This window comes from Grammomys surdaster, unplaced genomic scaffold (assembly GCF_004785775.1).
Source record: "Grammomys surdaster isolate TR1022 unplaced genomic scaffold, NIH_TR_1.0 126131, whole genome shotgun sequence".
Taxonomy (NCBI): domain Eukaryota; kingdom Metazoa; phylum Chordata; class Mammalia; order Rodentia; family Muridae; genus Grammomys; species Grammomys surdaster.
The window spans coordinates 3,396,711-3,415,236 of record NW_021620939.1 but is presented as its reverse complement, the minus strand read 5'-3'; the positions used below and the strand labels follow the sequence as shown (position 1 = coordinate 3,415,236).

Sequence of the window (18,526 nt, the reverse complement as noted above, 5' to 3'; positions counted from 1 at the left end):
AACAATACTCTGTTATGCTTGGAGACAAGAGTCTAGCAAAACTGTCCTCTGAGAGGCTCCACCCAGCAGCCAATGGAAACAGATGCAGAGACCCACAGCCAAACATTGGATGGAGCCTGGGAAGTGCAAGAATTGGGAAGTATTGAGAAACCCTGCACCCTAGGGACTCCAGAAGCAGACCAACAGGTTCAACTAACTTGGACCCTTGGGGAATACTAGGGACTGAACCACCAAGCAAAGAGTATGAAGGGCTGGACCTAGCCCCTCCCCCACACACATGTAACAGATGTGCAGCTTGGGCTTCACGTGGGCCCCCTGACAGATGGAGTGGGGACTTACCCTGACTCTGTTGCCTGCCTGTGGATCGCATTCCCCTAACTGGGCTGCCTTGTCTGGCCTTAGTAAGAGAAGATGTAGCTAGTCCTTCAGTGACTTGAGGTATCAGAGTGGGTTGGGACCCAGAGGGGGACTTCCCACTTCTCAGACATGAAGGAGAGGAGGATGGAGAAGGGGTAATGTGAGGGGGGGAGTAGTAGAAGGAGGAGGGCTGCGATCGAGATTTAAAGTGAATAAATAAATAAGTAAATAAATAAATTAGTTAATGGAAAAAATTTTTAAAAAAAAGTTTACATTCCTACTCACTTTTCCTACATCCAACTCCAACCCACATTTTCTGATTCTATCCAGACCAAACCCTCTCAATACCCTATTCCTTCGACTTTCAGAACTCTTTGGTAATCTGATTTTATCCAAGGTAGAAAACCTGAGACTCTTAGCTTTGCAGGTCTCTTAACTATGACTTAGGACACTAGCCACACCTTTAGCCACGCCCTGGTATGGGGGAGGGGGGCCAATCCTGAGGAAGCTTTCAGTTTCCCAGCCTTCTCTGTCTGGCTAAAAGGCCCCAGCCTGACAGGATGCTGTTCCGTTAGCAAAGCCCACACTGGTATCTCTGGTCTGCTCATGGACCCTGAAGACATTGGTGGTCTGAAATGATAATCTCCTGCGAACTACGAACACCTGAGCGGACAAAAGTAAAGATCTATGGCCATGACCAGTAAGATACAACTGGAGGATGCCCTGGCCCTGGGGCCCAGCTGGCGGCATCTTTGTTACGCGATGCTGTATGCGCCCAATCCAGGGACACTCTTCAGTGGCCGCATCTTGCTGAGCTATGCTGTGTTGGTGAGGAATGGCCACTAGCTGTCCTAGCCCTGTACTCTTCTGGGATTATCTTTCTGTCTCTTAGCTAATCATCACTTCTTCCTTCCTCAGATGACCATGCGCTTTGATGGGCGACTGGGCTTCCCTGGTGGCTTTGTGGATGATCGTAGCCCCAGCCTGGAGGAAGGGCTGAATAAGGAACTGTTGAGGAAGCTGGGCGAGGGAGTGTCCACTTTCAGCATACTATCCACCGACTACCGAAGCTCCCTTGCCGAGTCCAAATCGAAAGTGGTGGCCCATTTCTATGCCAAGTGCCTAACACTAGAGCAGCTCCAGGCCGTGGAAGCTGGGGCACCACTAGCCAAGGATCATGGGCTAGAGGTGGGACCAGCCTGCGACCTCTTACCTCTACCTGCCTCCCTTCACTGTGGTCCCTTTCCAAACACAGTCCCCTTAGGAGTTCCTGGCCATCAGACCTTGTGCCCGTCCCAGTGTTCAGGACTAGTCAAAACCCTGAACATCTTCACGCTGGATAATACTGCCACTGCGGTCTCCTACGAACGTTTTACACCACACACACACTTAACTGGCCTCTGTAGAGATTTTTCTAGAACACACCCAGCCATGTGTGATAATGGCCAGGCATGACAGCATGATAGCATAACAATGCTTTGTCTTTGGGCCCCTGACTTAGGGACACATGGAAGTGATTCCCTAATTCTGGCAAGTACTGAACTCGTAGGGGGTGGGGAAGGTGTAGAAAAGTGACTCCTGCACTCACACTGACAACTTCTAGTGACCAAGCAACTTTTAGACTTCTCTTGGACAATCCTTGTTTTAAGGGAGAAGTAGGAGGAAGGCCTGTGAATTCACAGTTTTTTTTTAGTTCCCCAGTGAGGCCTACACAGCTGGTATAGAAACGCTGGAGGACAGGGCTGAACCTGTATTCAGGCCACAGGGGCCAGAAAGTGCTGTTGGAAGGATTAACATGGAGGTGGATCCAGTATGCCTGGGGGAGGCATTGCCTGTGCAGGGTTAGGCCCATTGGGCCCCACTAAAGTATTAGGACTTGCTCTGCAGGGATATCTGCTCTAGAAATAGCTTGTTGTAGTGAGAACCGTGTTTTGTCCTCTCTCCTTCCTTTTGAAGGTCTTGGGCCTGGTGCGGGTGCCCCTGTACACCTTGCGGGATGGTGTGGGAGGCCTCCCTACATTCCTGGAAAATTCCTTCATTGGTGTTGCCAGGGAACAGCTACTGGAAGCCCTCCAGGACTTGGGAATTCTGGCTCCTGAAACTGCCTCAGACCTCAAGGAACGAGTTGTTCAAGTTAAGCAAACTCTAAGGTTGATTGGGACCTGAGCTGAGAAAACTTGGTAGTGGGGGTGGCCTGGGGAGAAGGGAAGTGCTTTCTGGGCCTTGGAGATAACATCTGATAGCAGATTAAAAGGCAGAACTGCAATGCAGTGCACTTTGAACAAAAGATACCATCACCCTATGGCACCAGGGACAGAAATCCATAGCCCTTTGCAGGGTCCTTGACATGTTAAGTCCCTCCTGGTACCTGTCAGGCATGCACACATGCACTCTGTGCCACACATGGTCTAGCACACTCCCCCTCATGGTCACTCTAACCAGAAACTGTAATCCCCTCCACTCCTTGCTAAGCAGGGGAGTCTTTCTCCCTCTTATAAAGCTACCTTCTGCTATGCAGCTCCATGTTTGCTGGAGGAGCCAGAGGGCCAGAAGCAGGTGTCCGGTTTGAATATGCTTAGCCCAGAGAGTGTCACTATTTGGGGGTGTGACCCTGTTGGAGTAGGTGTGCCATTGTGGGCATGAGCTTTAAGACCCTCATCCAAGCTGCCTGGAAGTCATTCTTCCACTCGCCGCCTTCAGATGAAGATGCAGAACTCTCAGCTCCTCCTGCACCATGCCTGCCTGGACACTGCCATGTTCCTGCCTTGATGATGATGGACTGAACCTCTGAACCTATAAGTCAGTCCCAATTAAATGTTGTCCTTATAAGAGTTGCCTTGGTCATGGTGTCTGTTCACAGCAGTAAAACTGTAAGACAGTATGGAATTTCCCTTTGAAAATGACCTCTCACCTGAGATTCAACCAGATCTGCAGGTTCCAGAACGCTGGGGGAGGCCTTAACCAGCTCCACACCCTCCCTTGCTTCTCCCACAACTGAACAGAAAGGGTCAGAAGGGGGTGATGGTTTCTTGGGCTGCCTTTGGTTGGACCTAAGACCTCTGAGTGTGTTGTCCTCTCTGGAGAATTCAGAAGGGAGTTAGCCCAGTCTGTCTAGCCCGCCCTGTCAAAAAGAGCCTTCTAGGAGAAGATACTGTCAACAGGGCCTTTAGGCTCTTTAGCGCTCTCAGCTGAAGCTAGGAACCTGATGTAGTTAGGCAGACTCAGCTTTGCTGCTAAAGACTCCAGAATGTGGTCAGAAAACTTTTCATAGGGCCAGACTATGACTCTTTTAGGCTTTGAAAACCACACATTTGTCCAACTTTATTTTTAGCTAACAGAATGTTTTAAAAAGACTATCTATCTATCTATCTATCTATCTATCTATCTATCTATCTATATCTTTATTCATAATAGCCAGAAACTGGAAACAACCTAGACGTCCCTCACCTGAAGAATGTGGAGGTTATAATGGTGGATGACAACAGAGCCTCCAGTTCAATGTCCCTCCTATGGGGATGGAGGGATCAGTTAACTTTGTGAAGCAGCCTGAAAATCAGAGATCAAGATCTTGATGACGCAGTTGGGCGTGGAGAGTGTGCAATGGAAGGTGGGTTTGAAACAGAGAGAGAGGTGATTGGTTAAGGAAAACTGGGGAGATAAGGATGGCTAAACCAAAGCCAGGGGGATTGCTGTTAAAGGGTAAAGCAAGATTCAGGATAGGAAGGCAGAAGGGGAAATGAACAGGCAGTAAATAATGAGGCCAGAAATTGACCTGTGTTGGAGAGGTAATATGAACCAGGAGCTGACACCCTCACTGATGAAGAGGAGACACAGAGTCAATACAGCAGCAGAAGGGCAAAGTGGGCAGGTCAAAATATGCTCTCCCAGGACAGGATCCCATGAAAGAGGGAGGCTGAGCAGAGCCCTGGAAAAGTAATGCAGGGCCATGTGGACTCCAGCTGGGCCCCCTTTTTGGCCTTTCAAATATGGAGTGACTGTCAGAGCAGCTCTAGAGGCCATCCCTAGAAGGTTTCATTGCTGGATCTTTTCTCCTAATCTAACCCAAATCTAAGGGTTACATGTTATATAGAGTAAATTCTCAGATGGCTGTGCCTGGCTCTGGCTCTGCAAGGAATACAGCATCCAAAGTTCATCCTTGACGTTGCCTGTGATTATTTCTTCAACTTCCATGCTGTTCCACTTAGGTAGGCTTCCGTGTTCCCATACTCACGCTCCCTGGCATCCTTGGAAGGTTTCATTTCCACATTTTACTTCTGTAAAACTGGCTTACTTTCTGAGGTCTCTGCTACTGATGTCTATAATCCACTGCCTTACCTAAGAAGCATCCTTCCCCTTGCGGTGGGTTCAGCCATCACACACTGGTGGGCTGGTCTGGGTTTAGTTCCCTGGCCTGGTCCTGACGGAGCCTCCCTCTCAGGAGGGAGAGAGGCAGGCTAGACTGTACATATCTCTTCTCACCCACTCCCATCCTGCTGGGGAATGGTCAGCTGGGATGACAACCACACAGGACTCCCTGTGTCCCTGTAAGCACAGGTCTCTGGGCATGAGGGGGCTGGGAGGAGAAGGTGGAAGCTCATCCAACCTCTAGCCCTGCTCCCAGCAGCCAGGACTTCCAGCTGAGCACTGACTTCCTTATCTCAAGCTTGGAGTTGTGAGTCCTGGGGAGAGGGTTAATAGAGGGAGCACTTGGCATTAACTTTTAAGCAGGTCAGCCAGCACTGTGTCAGCACAGGCTGCTGCTGCTCCTTCCTTGGGAGGAGAGGGGACATGTCACACACACACACACACACACACACACACACACACTGATGCCTCTCTCAGCAGAACCAGCAAGAAGTTTCTACTTCTTAACCTTGCACTTCCCTCTTCACAGAAATCAGTTTCAGACTTCATTCTGTCCTGAGCCCAAGTCCTTGTCAGTTGCTGGATTTGAGGCAAAGCTACATTCTCCTGGCAGGACCATTTTGAAGAAGGAGGATTGTTCCTGTCAGTGAACTTGGGCTCTGAGGAAGGCTAAGTGAAACAGACAGGATTAGTGTGATGGTTTGTATATGCTTGGCCTAGGGAGTGCACTATTAGGAGGTGCAGCCTTGTTTGGTGTAGGTGTGTCACTGTGGGTGTGAGATTTAATACCCTAGCTACCTGGAAGTGAGTATTCTGATAGCAGCCTTCAGATGAAGATGTAGAACTCTCAGCTTCTCCTGCACCATGCCTGCCTGGATGCTGTCATGTTCCTGCCTTGATGATAATGGACTGAACCTCTAAACCTGTAAGCCAGCCCCAATTAAATATTGTCATTTATAATACTTGCCTTGGTCATGGTGTCTGTTCACAGCAGTAAAACCCTAAGACAGTTAGTGAGAAAGGAACAGGAATAGGAAGGGGGTGGTTATTGCATAGAAAATATTTAAATCAGTGCCCCAAATATTCTGGTTACCTGATGAGCAGAAAAATAAAACTGGATATGAACATTTCAACCTTGATAATATTTGCAAAGAGCATCAGAGTTTGTGCCATATGGAAGATGCTGGGTGTGGCTCATTCCTTAAGAGGAGAGGAAAAAGTGGGCTATCCTATTTAATACTCTGAGGTAGAAGGGCGTGGGCCATGCAGGGTAATGGAAACTGTCATGGCCTTCAGGCCATAGGAAGTCTACCAAAGACAGCCATCTCTCCTTATGACTTCTAGGTCCTGTGTCTCTGGCTGAATTCATATGGCCATTCACTCCCTGCCACCAAGTAGTGGGCACAATCTGTCAGAGACACCACTGGAGGGTTAAAATACTACTGTGCCCATGCCGGTCTGTATGCCCTCTCTTTTGGAATCAGAAGCCAGAAGTACTGAAGAGCCGAAGGAGCTGTGAACAATGCACGGAGGCTCCTCTCCCACCAGCTCTGAGGCTCAGGAAAATCTACATTCCAGACTCTCCCACAAAATGTCCAGTTCACTCTGATCACACAACCAAAACCAGGGCCACCAGACCCAACCTCAACCCTTCTGCATGGACCACTGTCAAGGATCCTGTCTTCTCCTCAGCACGACAAGGTCTACATGGAGCTCACCAAGTATAAGTAGGAAAGATGCAAATGGAAAGTTCCAGACAGGATTGCTGTTCCCACCCTCACGGCTTCCAGCCTCTTGGGTTTCTGAAGGCCCCGCCTTGTACATTTACAACAGCCAGGCACTCAGCAGTAGTTCCAGGGCGTGGATGGAGGCAAAGGTCTACTGAACAGGAGACAAGGCCAGCTGAACGATCTGAGAGACAAGTACAGCCCAACTACTGGAAACTCATTGCTGTGCAACTGTGCTATTAATTCTAATCATGCCTGTGTACCACTTCTGCCCACAAAATGTCTAAGGTCGGAGGTTCCGATTAGCTATGCCCTCATCATTAGTCTTCATTCTGGCATAAAAAGACAAAGAGGGGATATCTGCTTGCTCTTAGAGTTCATGAGAGACTTGGGCTATTTGTATCCTCTATAATAGACGTGTACTGGCTAGTTTTATGTCAGCTTGACCCAGGTAGAATCATCTGAGAGGAGGGAACCTGAGTTGAAAAACTGCCTAGTAAAACTGGGCTGCAGGCAAGCCTGTAGTGAGCTTTCAGTGACTACAGATGTGGGAGGGGCCAGCACATTGTGGGTGTTACCATTCCTGGGCTGGTGGCCATGTATTCTTTAAGAAATCAAGCTGATCAAGCCATGAGGAACAAGGCAGTAAACAGCACTGCCTCCAGGTTCCTACCCAATTTGAATTCCTGTGCTGGTTTTATTCAATGTGATTCAGGGTATCAAAGGAAATAAACATTTCCTCCCCAAGGTTTTGTTTTGTTTGTTTGTTTTTATTTGTTTGTTTTTTGTCATGGTATTATCACAGAGATAGAAACCTAAGGCAGAAATTGGTACCAGAATTGATGAACATTATAAGTCCAGAAGATTCCACAACTGTGGGTCCACCAACCATTGTACTTCTCCAGCTGTGAAGTGAGTTCCTTGGTCAGAAGCAATGCTGTGTGGGATACCATGATGCTGAATAAGGCATTTTGTAAGTCCATGGATGGTAGTTTTGGCAGAACCATTACATGCAGGAAAGGCAAATCTATTCCAGAAAGGACAAAGCATTGCCCTTTCTGTGAAGGAAGTGAACCAATGTAGTCAACCTGCCACCAGGTTGATGGCTGGTCACCCTGGGGAATGATGCCCTATCTGGGTTTAGAGTTGGCCTCTACTATTAGCAGAGCTGGCATTCGGTAGCAGCTGTAGCCAGGTTAGCCCTGATGACTGGAACTCCATGTTGTTGCAGCCAATAATAACCTCTGCTACCACAGCCAAACTAGAAACACTTACAGTACAGTGTCCTTTCAGGTTAAGGGCTAGTTCAGTTGGAGTGCTTGCCATGTAGGCACAAGGACCTGAGTTTCATCCCTAAAAGGTGGGTGGGCACATACCTGTCATTACAGCCTTGTAGCCACGGGGATAACCAACTTAGTCTAGTTTGCATGTTTCAGACCAATGAGAGACTTTGTCTTCATAGAAAACAATGGGCAGTGATTAAGGAATACACCCAAGAACATCCCTCTAGTTTCTTCCATCCCCCCCCACAGAAAAATGTGCATGCATGTCTACACACACACACACACACACACACACACACACTCTACAATGCACACACACACTCTCTCTCAATGTCCCTCCAAGGTAGACTGTCCTTACAGGAGGTTCTATTGATAAGCCTCTACTTGTTCTCTCTGGCAGCATTCCCTGTGTCCTGTCACCACATGGTCTTCTAGGTCTGTGGTTCTCAACACTGGCTCTTCACTTAGATCACACGGAAAATCCAGTGAGGACCATGTGAGTTGGTTTGGCAGGTTTTATGAAAAGGTTTTATGAAATTCAAATGCTTCATTCAAATGTAAATTATAACCTTTACCTTCAACTTCAGGAGGAGCCAAATATCTTCCTACTTTTAACTTTTTACTACAGGAAACATCAAACTACATAAATTTTTTAAAAAACAAGCCTGAATGGTCCCCAGAAATCCAGCTTCTAAAACTGTATTCACACCCTCAGCCTCTGTCTCTTGGAGAATTATTTTTAGCTTGTGCTTTATACATATTTTAGTATTTAGCTGTAAAGAGCAAAGAACATATAAAACTGTAACCACATTACCATCCTACCTCAAACAATTACATTATTCTTGTATACCAAGCATTGGATCCCCATTTATAGATACAAAAGAAAACGCTTTTATAATTTTAACAACCAGGCCATGGCCATTTTAAGTCTGACCTCCAATGACCCATGATAATCCCTATTACGTCAGGGAACTTTGCACAAGTACATTAATTGGTCTTAAGAAAATCAACTAATACTGTAAAATTTGTTTCTCAACAAGATTAATGGGAAGTCCACTTGTCCACTGGAATATGGTTCTAGTCTGTAGGCTGTTAATTCCAACTGGGTGAAAATAAGACCATTACCACAATTGAAGCAAGCTTTATTAAATACTGGCCAGGACCAAGGATACTGACCAGGTCCATACCCAGGATTTCCAGAGTATGGCACCAAATTATAGGTAAAACCCATAAGCTACATAGTTCCTGCCTTTTCCAATCAGGAGCAAGCATACATCCTGCCTATGTGTGATCAAGCACACATCCTGTGCAGTTGGAGCAACCAAGCTTGTTTACAAAAGCAAAACCACATGACTTGTTATCTTCCATGAACAGCAGCCCCCAGCATCTCAGGAAGTTATCTGTCCTTAGGCAAGTGGGGCTTATATGTTAGAAGCAATTTTGTTTTATAGATCACCTAAGCACAGAAATTTAAACTTAAAACATAACTTCAGCCATCACAGAGGACCATGAGGACAAGGTAGAGTACCCCCACCACCCTGACATACACACACACACATACACACACGCACACGCACACGCACACGCACACGCAAACACACACATCATCATCTTCATCATCTCAACCGTTATTAAAAAACAACCCTCTTGCTTCCTCTCAGCAGCCCAGTTTCTTCTGGGCACTCACCCTGCTGCTTTTCTTTTTTTATCAGTGTATTTCAATAATCTCTCACTTTGTCTGTTGGTGTCTTGGTGAATTCTCTTACCACCCATGTCCCTAGCCTACCATGGGCTGTTCCTCACAGTAGTATTCACATGACCCGAATTATTTACTTTGTTCAGTTTTGAACTCAAATGTGGCCCAAGTCCCTGGTTTTATTAAATCCAAATGCTCAGGACCAGGAGGTGTCTTGATAAAAGGGCTAGAAATTCTTTACAGCACACAAAAACACAGCACTGGAGACTTCCCAGTCTCCAGAATGAGGGACATAATTTTCAGTTGTTCAGTTGTTGAGATGGGGTTGGTGGTAGTTAAATGTCTTATATCACCAAGGGCCTCCTGCTAGGACCCCCGTCCCAGGGGGCAAAAGGACCTCTCCTTGTCTTGTTAGGTAACAAATTGTATTAGGTTGTTTTTTGTCTTGAGCTCAGTCATTTGTGGAATGTCCCCTGCATGGTTAGTGGCTAGTCTTCAGAGTTCTGTGTGAGGCATCATAGGTCCTTGAGGGTAAGGCTTCAAATGATCGCTGCTCAGGTATTAAAATTGGAAATGTTGGCTTTGGCATTTTGTCTCTATAAGTAAGGACTGGATGCCTGACATAAAAATATGAGCCATAAGAGGACCAGGTCCTGGAATGGGTTTTCAGAATTTCCAACAGGAGGGCTACCAGATAACAGTTGGAAAGGTAAACTAGACCTAAAACTTTAACACTGGATACACAACCACCCCCAACCCCATCTCAATAACTGAATAACTAAAAATTATTTCCCTCATTCTGGAGACTGGGAAGTCTCCAGTGCTGTGCTTTTGAGTGCTGTAAGAATTTCTAGCCTTTTTATCAAGACACCCCCTGGTCCTGAGCGTTTAGATTTAACAAAGCCATGGGACTTGGGTCACTGTAAAAAGAAAGCTCTGCTAGCACCAAGCCAACACTGAGAGAGGCAGGATTCTGTGGTGTCAGGAGAGCCTGGGGACAGCAGGCTCTCTAGGAAGGGCACTTGCTGCTCCCTCAGTGGTTCAGGCATAAGCAGACTGTTATGGTGCCTTTGTCATCCTCATTCTGGGGCTGGAGGCAAGGATTTCAAGATAAGTTTAGGAATAAAGAGTATATTTGTGTAATAGCCCAAGGCTGTAAGCCGTCTAGTTTATTTCGTCTCTGCCTCCATCCATCCTCAGGCATTGTCACTAAATTTTGGACATCCCATAATTTCCCCCGTTCTGGCTTCAGCTGATATGTCTACCCAATCTCTTTCATGGTAAGATCTGCTGCCATGTCTCATCCCTCCTTGTAATTAAATTATGGCAGAAACTAGGTCAATTGTCTTGTAAACGTCCCTTAGCCAGTGCCCGCCTGGGTTTTCTAAAGTAAACATAATTTTAGGCAGTTTATATTCATAATAAAATTGAGAGAATAGTGCAAGAAATTTCCACATATGCAATTTAATTTCCCTATTAATATCTTAATTTAGTATGGTATAGTTCTTAAAATAATGAGCCAGTTTTAAAGCATTAATATTAACGAAAGTTTTATTCAGCTTCTCTTGGCTGTTTCCTAATGTCCTCATCTTTGCTCAGATTTTGGGTGAGGCACATCTTTTGAGGCTCTCCTTTATTCCATAGGCACCTGTGGAAATTTCCATTTCTATTTTGATTGCTATAGATTGAATATTTATGCCCTCGGCATCTGTCCTTCAGTCCACATGCTGAGATTCCAACCCTGCATTGATATTTGGGGATGGGGCTTTTGGGAGAGGACTATACCATAATAATGGAGACTTCATGAATAACATTAGTGACCTTGCAGGAGTCGTAGAGAGCTCTCCAGAACCTTCTGAGATTTCAGCTACAAGGTGGCCTATGAATCAAGAACTGGGACCTCAGCAAACACCAAGTGTGTCAGCCCCTTCATCTTAGACTTCCAAGTCTCCAGAACTTGGAAGAACTCCAGTGAAACAAACTTTAGCTTTCTGAACGTCCTCCAGTCTAAGGCATTTTGTTCCAGTAACTCCAAACAACTAAGATAATGGCTGGACAGTTTTAAGGTTTACTTGCCAACCGACTGATGATGTCCCTCTGCTGAGGGTGGCTTGCTGCTTTTCTCACAGTTTAGACCAGAGTTCTCTCCTTTGGGTAGGGAGGTCTCAGGCAAAAGAACCATTTTCATCACATCTTATCAATTACCCTCTGTCAGTGTGACACCAATGCTAGATGCTTACCTTGACATCATATCTAGTCCCCTCTGTCAGTGTGACACCAATGCCAGATGCTTACCTTGACATCATATCTAGTCCCCTCTGTCAGTGTGACACCAATGCCAGATGCTTACCTTGATTGTCCCCCTAAAGTAGTGCTTGCCAATTTCTCCACAAAGCTACAAAGTTGGACTGTGGTTTTCTTCTTTGTAATACTGTTTCCTCTTCCGAAGGAAGTCGCTATTGAGTTATGCTCTGCTGGAGGACAAAATAGCTGCGGAAATGATCACTAATTCTTCCATGTGGAGGACTCTGCCTACACACAGCAAGCAATTCATCCCACATGTGTCTGCATTCCATTTCAGTACAGGTATAAGGATATTTATGTTCTACTTTGCATTATAAACAAATAAACAAATAATAAACCAAAAGTAAAATCATTTTATTCTATTCAAACTGTTTCTGTTTTGAAAACTCAGCAGTGGGCTGTGACTTTCTGTCTCAGATCTAACAACAGTGCAGGGGTTCTCTTGGCATTTGTGGGCTTCTTTTTCTTTTTAGGAGAAGTACAGGTGGGGTTGGGCTTCCTTCCTTACATCACAAGATGGTCGATGTTCACTATATGCTCACTGGGAATCTTCTCTGGCCCTTCAGTGGAAGTTTTCTCAGGAGCTTTGGCTTTCGTTGGGATGTGATGTTATAAGCAAGTTCTGGGCCCTAACTGAGTTGTTATCATCAGGAGTCATTGGCCCTGTGGTCCTCTCAATTGGCAGAGCAACAACAAGAACAAAAAAAGTAAGGAGTTTATTAATTCTAGTTTGTAGGCATTGTTAGTATTCTGTCTAAACACCTCCACAGTTACCTGGCAACAGGCAGGTAGGCCTGCCCACTATAAAAGGGGCTGCTTGGCCCCTCCTCTCTCTCTTGCTCCCTTGCTCCTGTGCCTGCAGATTCTCCTCTGACCCCTTCCCCCCTCCCTTCCCCCCTCTCACGTGGTCATGGCCGGCCCCTACTCCTCTACCTCTCTACTGTCTCTCGCTCTCTTCCCTCTGCCCTGAATAAACCTCCCTTCATGGAACCATTTGGTCTGGCGTTATCTGTCTAAGCTACGAGTGAAAATCTAACAGGCATTCCTACAGATGCTTCTATATGTAGATTTCTGTAGGTCTATATAGGCCAAACATGAACTCATAAACTCATATTAAGCTTTAACCTGTTAGTATAGAAAGTATAATAATTACATTCTCTTCATTTGGAGGTGGCCCTTTGTAGTTATTGTAGATTGGACCAAGATTCACAGCTTATTTTATGAGTAGTAATAATCATAGACATGCTGTATACAGTAATTTTTGAACACCATAATTCTTAACACTGTGTTTGCATGAGGCTCTGGGTTAACTCTGTACAATATTGTAGCCCTAAGATAAGCCTGCTTTCTTTTTAAATAAAGGGGGAAATGTGTAATTTGTTTTCTAAAATAGAAAAAAATCATTTGGGCTCCCAAACATCTTCCAAAGACAGCCATGGAGTTGGTTTCTGTCTCTGTGAACCATTATCAGAATGGAACAGATCTGGGCATATGGCTCAGTCTGCCTCCAGCCCTGACTCCTAGAACCTGCTTCTGTGTGGCAGGGTAGAGGATGAGAATGCAAGAGAGGGACAGACACAAAGAGCTGTTTGAAAGACATGGTATCCTAGCTTGATTTTCTGTTGCTGTGACAAAACACCCTTATCAAAAACAACTGGATGACATGGAAGGCTATGTGTGAGTTATTCTTCCACAGGTCACAATCCCCTGAGAGAAGTCAGGGCAGGAACTCAAGAAGAAACCATGGAGGTGACAATGTTGGTTCTTGGCCTTGGTGGCTTTTCAGATGGTATGTGTTTAAAAGCCAGGTTGGGAAGATGCCCTAGTCTATACAGTCTCTGCCTTGCAAGCGTGAAGGGCTGAATCTGGATTCCCTAGCACCCCACAAAAGTCCAGAGCAGCGGACATGCCTGCAACTGTAGCTCTGGTACGGGAGAGTGGAGACAGGTGGATCCCCAGAGTTTACTGACCTGCCATTCTAGACCATCAGTGATCTCAGTGTTCAGTATTAGATACTTTCTCAAAAAATAAGGGAGGCTGCAGTAGAGGAAGACACCCTGAGACACTCAGAATTTACCTCCGGCCTCCGTGCACATGTGAACATGTACCTGCATGTCTTATGAACACACATAAATTTGTACACATATCACACTACACACATCCACAAAACAAAAACAAAGAACCACCATGTCCTCTTACTATCCCCAGAAATTTTTCTTGAAGTTGGCCTGGGATGGGGCTCTAGAATTGGAAGGTATCATAAGGGTTTTATAAGTTTTTTTTTTTTCAAATTGATGCTAATGTTTGACCAGGATGATTTGCTAGTCTACTGAATCTTAGCTAAGCGATTTTATCACACCTATAGCCTCACCATGATGGGACTGTCTCAGTCAGCGGCATCTCTGCCATGCTACTCAGAACTGAGGAAAGACATCCACAGGCTTTTCCCGATGTTGCTCTTATTCTTAGGATGCTGGCCTCAATCTTTGACATAAGACACAGCATCGAACCTCCACCCTCTAATCCAAGAATGGCTGCATTTACTGTGTGTCTGGCTCTGTGGAGAATTTTACCCCCATCCTAGGCTGATTCCACCTCCACTAACAGTTCTGTAACTGGGAACCTGAGAGGGTTGAGTGGCTTCTACTAAAGTCACAAGTCTGTGTCTGGTTAAGGTCTTAGCTCTACAGCAAACTGCCGAGTCCAGGCTGTGACTTGACATTAGACCTTCTTCAGGAGTCACCTCTTCCCTTCCTTAAATACAGACAGGTTCTTGATATATGGACTCAACTTCAGATGAGGCAGCCCAGCTGAAATGAAGGATTCTGAATCCCAGGTTCTCAGCTTAGGCATTAAGTGTCCTCCACCTCTTTCTCATTATTCTTCAGAATTTAAAGTTCTGAGAGTATTTTAATTTATTCCCAGTGTGGTGACGGGATGGGGGTGCCTTGTCTGACTCCTCCCCACTCTCTTTTCTGTGCTTTAGTAACATCTTCAGCCAGCCACCCCTCCCCAACCTTGTTGTGTGACCTGTGACATTTCCATATGCCATTTTCCATGTACCAAGCTCCACACCACTACCCAGAGTCCACAGCCAATGCTTGTTGTAACCACACCCATTTGCTACTCTTCTTCCCTTCCCCCAAAAGTGTTAGCTCTGTCCTGGCGCTGGCCCCTGCGCCCCCTTGTATTCAGTCAGTCCCCATATTTCCACCACTCAAGACTTGTTACCGCCTCTCCTTTCCCCCATTACCCTAGGATAAACATAAGCTCTGAAGCCAGACTACCTTCCTCCCATCCCTAGGCTTTTTGCTATGGATGGAGCAACCCAGAACAGTTTCCTAAATATTGCGTTTGTCCTTTGCACTGCCCGGACTCCTGAGTAAATAAATTCTGCTCAGGCTCCAAAACACTTCCTAACCTTCCGGCCTGAGGCTGTCACTACCTCACCTGGCCTTCAGCCCCTCCCTAGCCTAAGGGCCAATCTAGCGAATCTTCCAGGCGCCTGAGGGATCCATCCTGATTGGCTGATGCTGAGTCTCGCGAAGCTCCGCCCCGAGGCACTGACTTCTGCAGGAACCCGGAAGTGCGAGCCTCGAGATGGAGGGGAATCGGAAAGTGGAGCTCAGCGAAGCCCTGGCGCTCGGGCCGGGCTGGCGTCATGCCTGCCATGCGCTGCTCTATGCACCCGACCCCCGCAAGCTGTTCGGCCGCATCCCGTTGCGCTTCGCCGTGCTGGTGAGGACTCGGCGTGCACGGCCGCTCCCCGTACCGGGGCTCGCGTGCCCTGGCCAACCATCATACCCTCCTCCCCCAGATGCAGATGCGCTTCGACGGGCGCCTGGGCTTCCCTGGCGGCTTCGTGGACGCTCAGGACAGCTGCCTGGAGGACGGGCTGAACCGTGAACTGCTCGAGGAGCTGGGCGAAGCGACGTCTGCTTTCCGCGTGGAACGCTCTGACTACCGCAGCTCACACATCGCGGCCAGACGGCGTGTGGTGGCCCACTTCTATGCCAAGCGCCTGACACTGGAACAGCTGCAGGCTGTGGAAGCCAGGGCACCTCAAGCCAAGGACCACGGGCTGGAGGTGGGACCAGCCTGGGACCCACTCCATCTCTGTCCTCTCCCCAACCCCAGTGTCCCTTACCAAGAAAAGCCACTGGGTGGAGGAGATTTTGACCCTTTGACTTTGAATTCTTTCAAGTGGCATGAACTAGTTGAGATTTTTGGTCATCTCCACTCAGTCACCTTTACTGGCCTCAGAAGAGAGCTTTCTAGAACACACATCCAAGGGTCTCTGCTTTCTATGCTAATGTGCATGATACCCTAAGCTCTTGATTTTGAGCTCATATTTCCCTTAAGCAGAAAGTCTGACAGTGAGGTCTAATGCTAGGGAGACCTGTGTGTACAGGTGACTCAGCCTAGGGGTGAGGATGGTATTAAAACTGATTAGTGTGCCCACTTTGGCAGTGTGGCGACTCAACAGCCATCGGAATCAGTTGAGTTGGGTAAGGATGTCGGAGGAATACTTGGGTATTTGCATTTTTCTTGAGCACCCAAGTGATACCTATACAGTGGTGAAAGGTCTGTGTTTTGAAATACTGCTACAGCCATGAGTACCTCCTGGGGGCAGTAGCCAGTGAAGGTGAGGAAAAGGGTGGAGAAGAATTAACCTGGATGGAGCTTGATACCCAGCATGGGTCATTTGTCCACAGAGTTTGGCTCTCTAAGCCCCCCTGAGGTGTGATTATTGGGCCGTTGTCAGGAGAGTTCTGTTTCAAGGTAGATGAGGTAATATGTTGAGATACTCGAAGTCCCACTTGTCCCCTGTCTGCTTTTCATAGGTGCTTGGCCTGGTGCGGGTACCCCTGTACATCCTACGTGATGGTGAGGGAGGCCTGCCTGCCTTTCTGGAGAATTCCTTCATTGGTGCTGCCCGGGAGCAGCTACTAGAAGCCCTTCAGGTCTTGGAACTTCTGGATCCTGGCACTATTGCAAACCTCAAGATCCCAGATTGTAGGTAGAATCGGACTAGTATGGACCCCTGGAACCCAAGTTGAGGGCCTTGGTATGAGGGAGGGAGAGAAACAGGGAGGGAGGGGCACATGTTTTGTCTTTGGGGTCTGAGGGGTTGTAGATGATACCAGAGTAACAACAGAGGTGGAGATGCAACATTTTCAATGGAGGACCTTGTCTGGTGGCATTAGGGATGACAGGCCTTTGTAGTATCTCAGAGTCCTACCTTATAATGGACAAACAGCCTGGAAGAGGTATGGATATGTGTAGTCTGTGGTCACACACAGCCTGGCACACTGTCATCTGTCCAGCTTAACTGTGATGTGGCATTTGATACATCCTACTCCTTCCTGGTAAATGCGAGGGTTTCTTCCTCTTCTGTTGCAAGGCTGCTGTCCAGTGTCCAGCCCAGCCCATGCTTATTAGGAAAGCAAAGGAGGCAGCTTCTGAGAATGGCCCCATGTTGCCTGAGGCTTGAGCAAAGCAGTAGGTTTCAGCAAATAGGGTAAGGGCCTACCCAGCCCTGCATGCCAACTGAGGGTTGGAATGTGTCAAGGGCTTCTTGGGCTGAACTGAGACCTGAGACCTCACTCCTGATGCCTGTCTTGCAGCCTGTTCATCTTTGAGCTCCCTTTGTCTCTGTCTAGCCTGCCCTGCCAAAAAAAAAAAAAATTTAAAAAAGAGGCATCTGGAAAAGTAGGTTGATATCTGGGCCTCCAAGTTCCCCAGCTCTTTCAAAAGGTTTAGGTTAATACTTGCTCAGTGGTAGGTATGGTGACTGAAGGAGAGATCGACTGTTCTTGTGTTTAAGACCTCACAGTAAGGAGTAGGCACACAGCATCATAAATGGCACTGCCCAATAAAAACTATAAGCTTTGCCAGTCACGTGGTGTCCGTGGGAACCCTTTAACTTGGCCACGTCAAACTTACTTGCACAATATATAAATCTGTGGTGGTTGTGTCCCAATAAAAGACCAATGAAGAAGCAGCTGTCTGGCTTCTGGACTGGAGTTTATCAATGACTGCTCTGCTGGGAAAGATAGGCTAAAGTTTGTGATGCCTGTATTTGTAAGCATTCTGTTGACATTCTTTCACTTGGGTTCATCTGGAAAGGCCCTGGTTAAATGGGAAGAAGAGAAAGGAAGGGATAATCTCATAGGGATTCGGAAAGAAGTTTCTAAGGAGGCATGTGTGAAGGCTCTGAGGAGGGAAGAATCTTGTCAGAACATCCCAGGACATACTTCTTAATCAGGATCTTGGGAGGTATTTCATAGTCAAGTAACTGCTTTTTATTTTGTTTTGTTTTGTTTTGTTTTGTTTTAATTTCAAGACTGCCCTTGTGACTGATGTGGATCTTTCGAAAATTCTCAAATTCTGGGGTTGTAGCTCATGTAGCTTGGCCTAGCATTCATGAGAGCCTGAATCTAACCCCTGGCATTGCAGAAATGGCATGGTGGCAAACACTGGTGACCCCAGTGCTCAGACAGGAGGACCAGAGGCAAGATCATCCTTGGCTACATAGTTGAAGGCCAGCCTAGGATTCCTGAGAGCCTCCCTGGAAGCTCCCACCTTTCAAACAATGTAAGTCTAGATAATATTGAACTGGTAGATAGGGCTTGTCAGGAGAATTCATTGTCTTAGTAGAGAGGTTTAAAAGGCTAGGCTCAGGTGGGGACAAAGCCCTTGAATCTAGTGATCTAGTTGGATGAGGTTCCTTCATGACTCAGTACCCAGAGAAGGGTACCAAAAGATCAGGGTGGAAGCCACAGGATGACTGA

At 46.8% G+C, this 18,526-nt stretch overlaps 2 protein-coding genes across 2 annotated transcripts; both read left to right on the top strand.

The window, feature by feature from the left end:
- Positions 1 to 890: 890 nt before the first annotated feature.
- On the top strand, positions 891 to 2,620 carry LOC114611983 (U8 snoRNA-decapping enzyme-like). The gene is made up of 3 exons (XM_028756836.1): positions 891 to 1,185; positions 1,276 to 1,545; positions 2,314 to 2,620. Exons 1-3 carry the CDS (start codon positions 1,045 to 1,047, stop codon positions 2,521 to 2,523), a joined length of 621 nt encoding a protein of 206 aa, XP_028612669.1. The 5' UTR covers positions 891 to 1,044; the 3' UTR covers positions 2,524 to 2,620.
- Positions 2,621 to 15,318: 12,698 nt separating this feature from the next.
- On the top strand, positions 15,319 to 17,738 carry LOC114611909 (U8 snoRNA-decapping enzyme). Its single transcript, XM_028756728.1, has 3 exons — positions 15,319 to 15,470; positions 15,550 to 15,819; positions 16,577 to 17,738. The coding sequence occupies exons 1-3, from the start codon at positions 15,333 to 15,335 to the stop codon at positions 16,754 to 16,756; spliced, it is 588 nt and encodes a 195-aa protein (XP_028612561.1). The 5' UTR covers positions 15,319 to 15,332; the 3' UTR covers positions 16,757 to 17,738.
- The last annotated feature ends 788 nt before the right edge of the window (positions 17,739 to 18,526 follow it).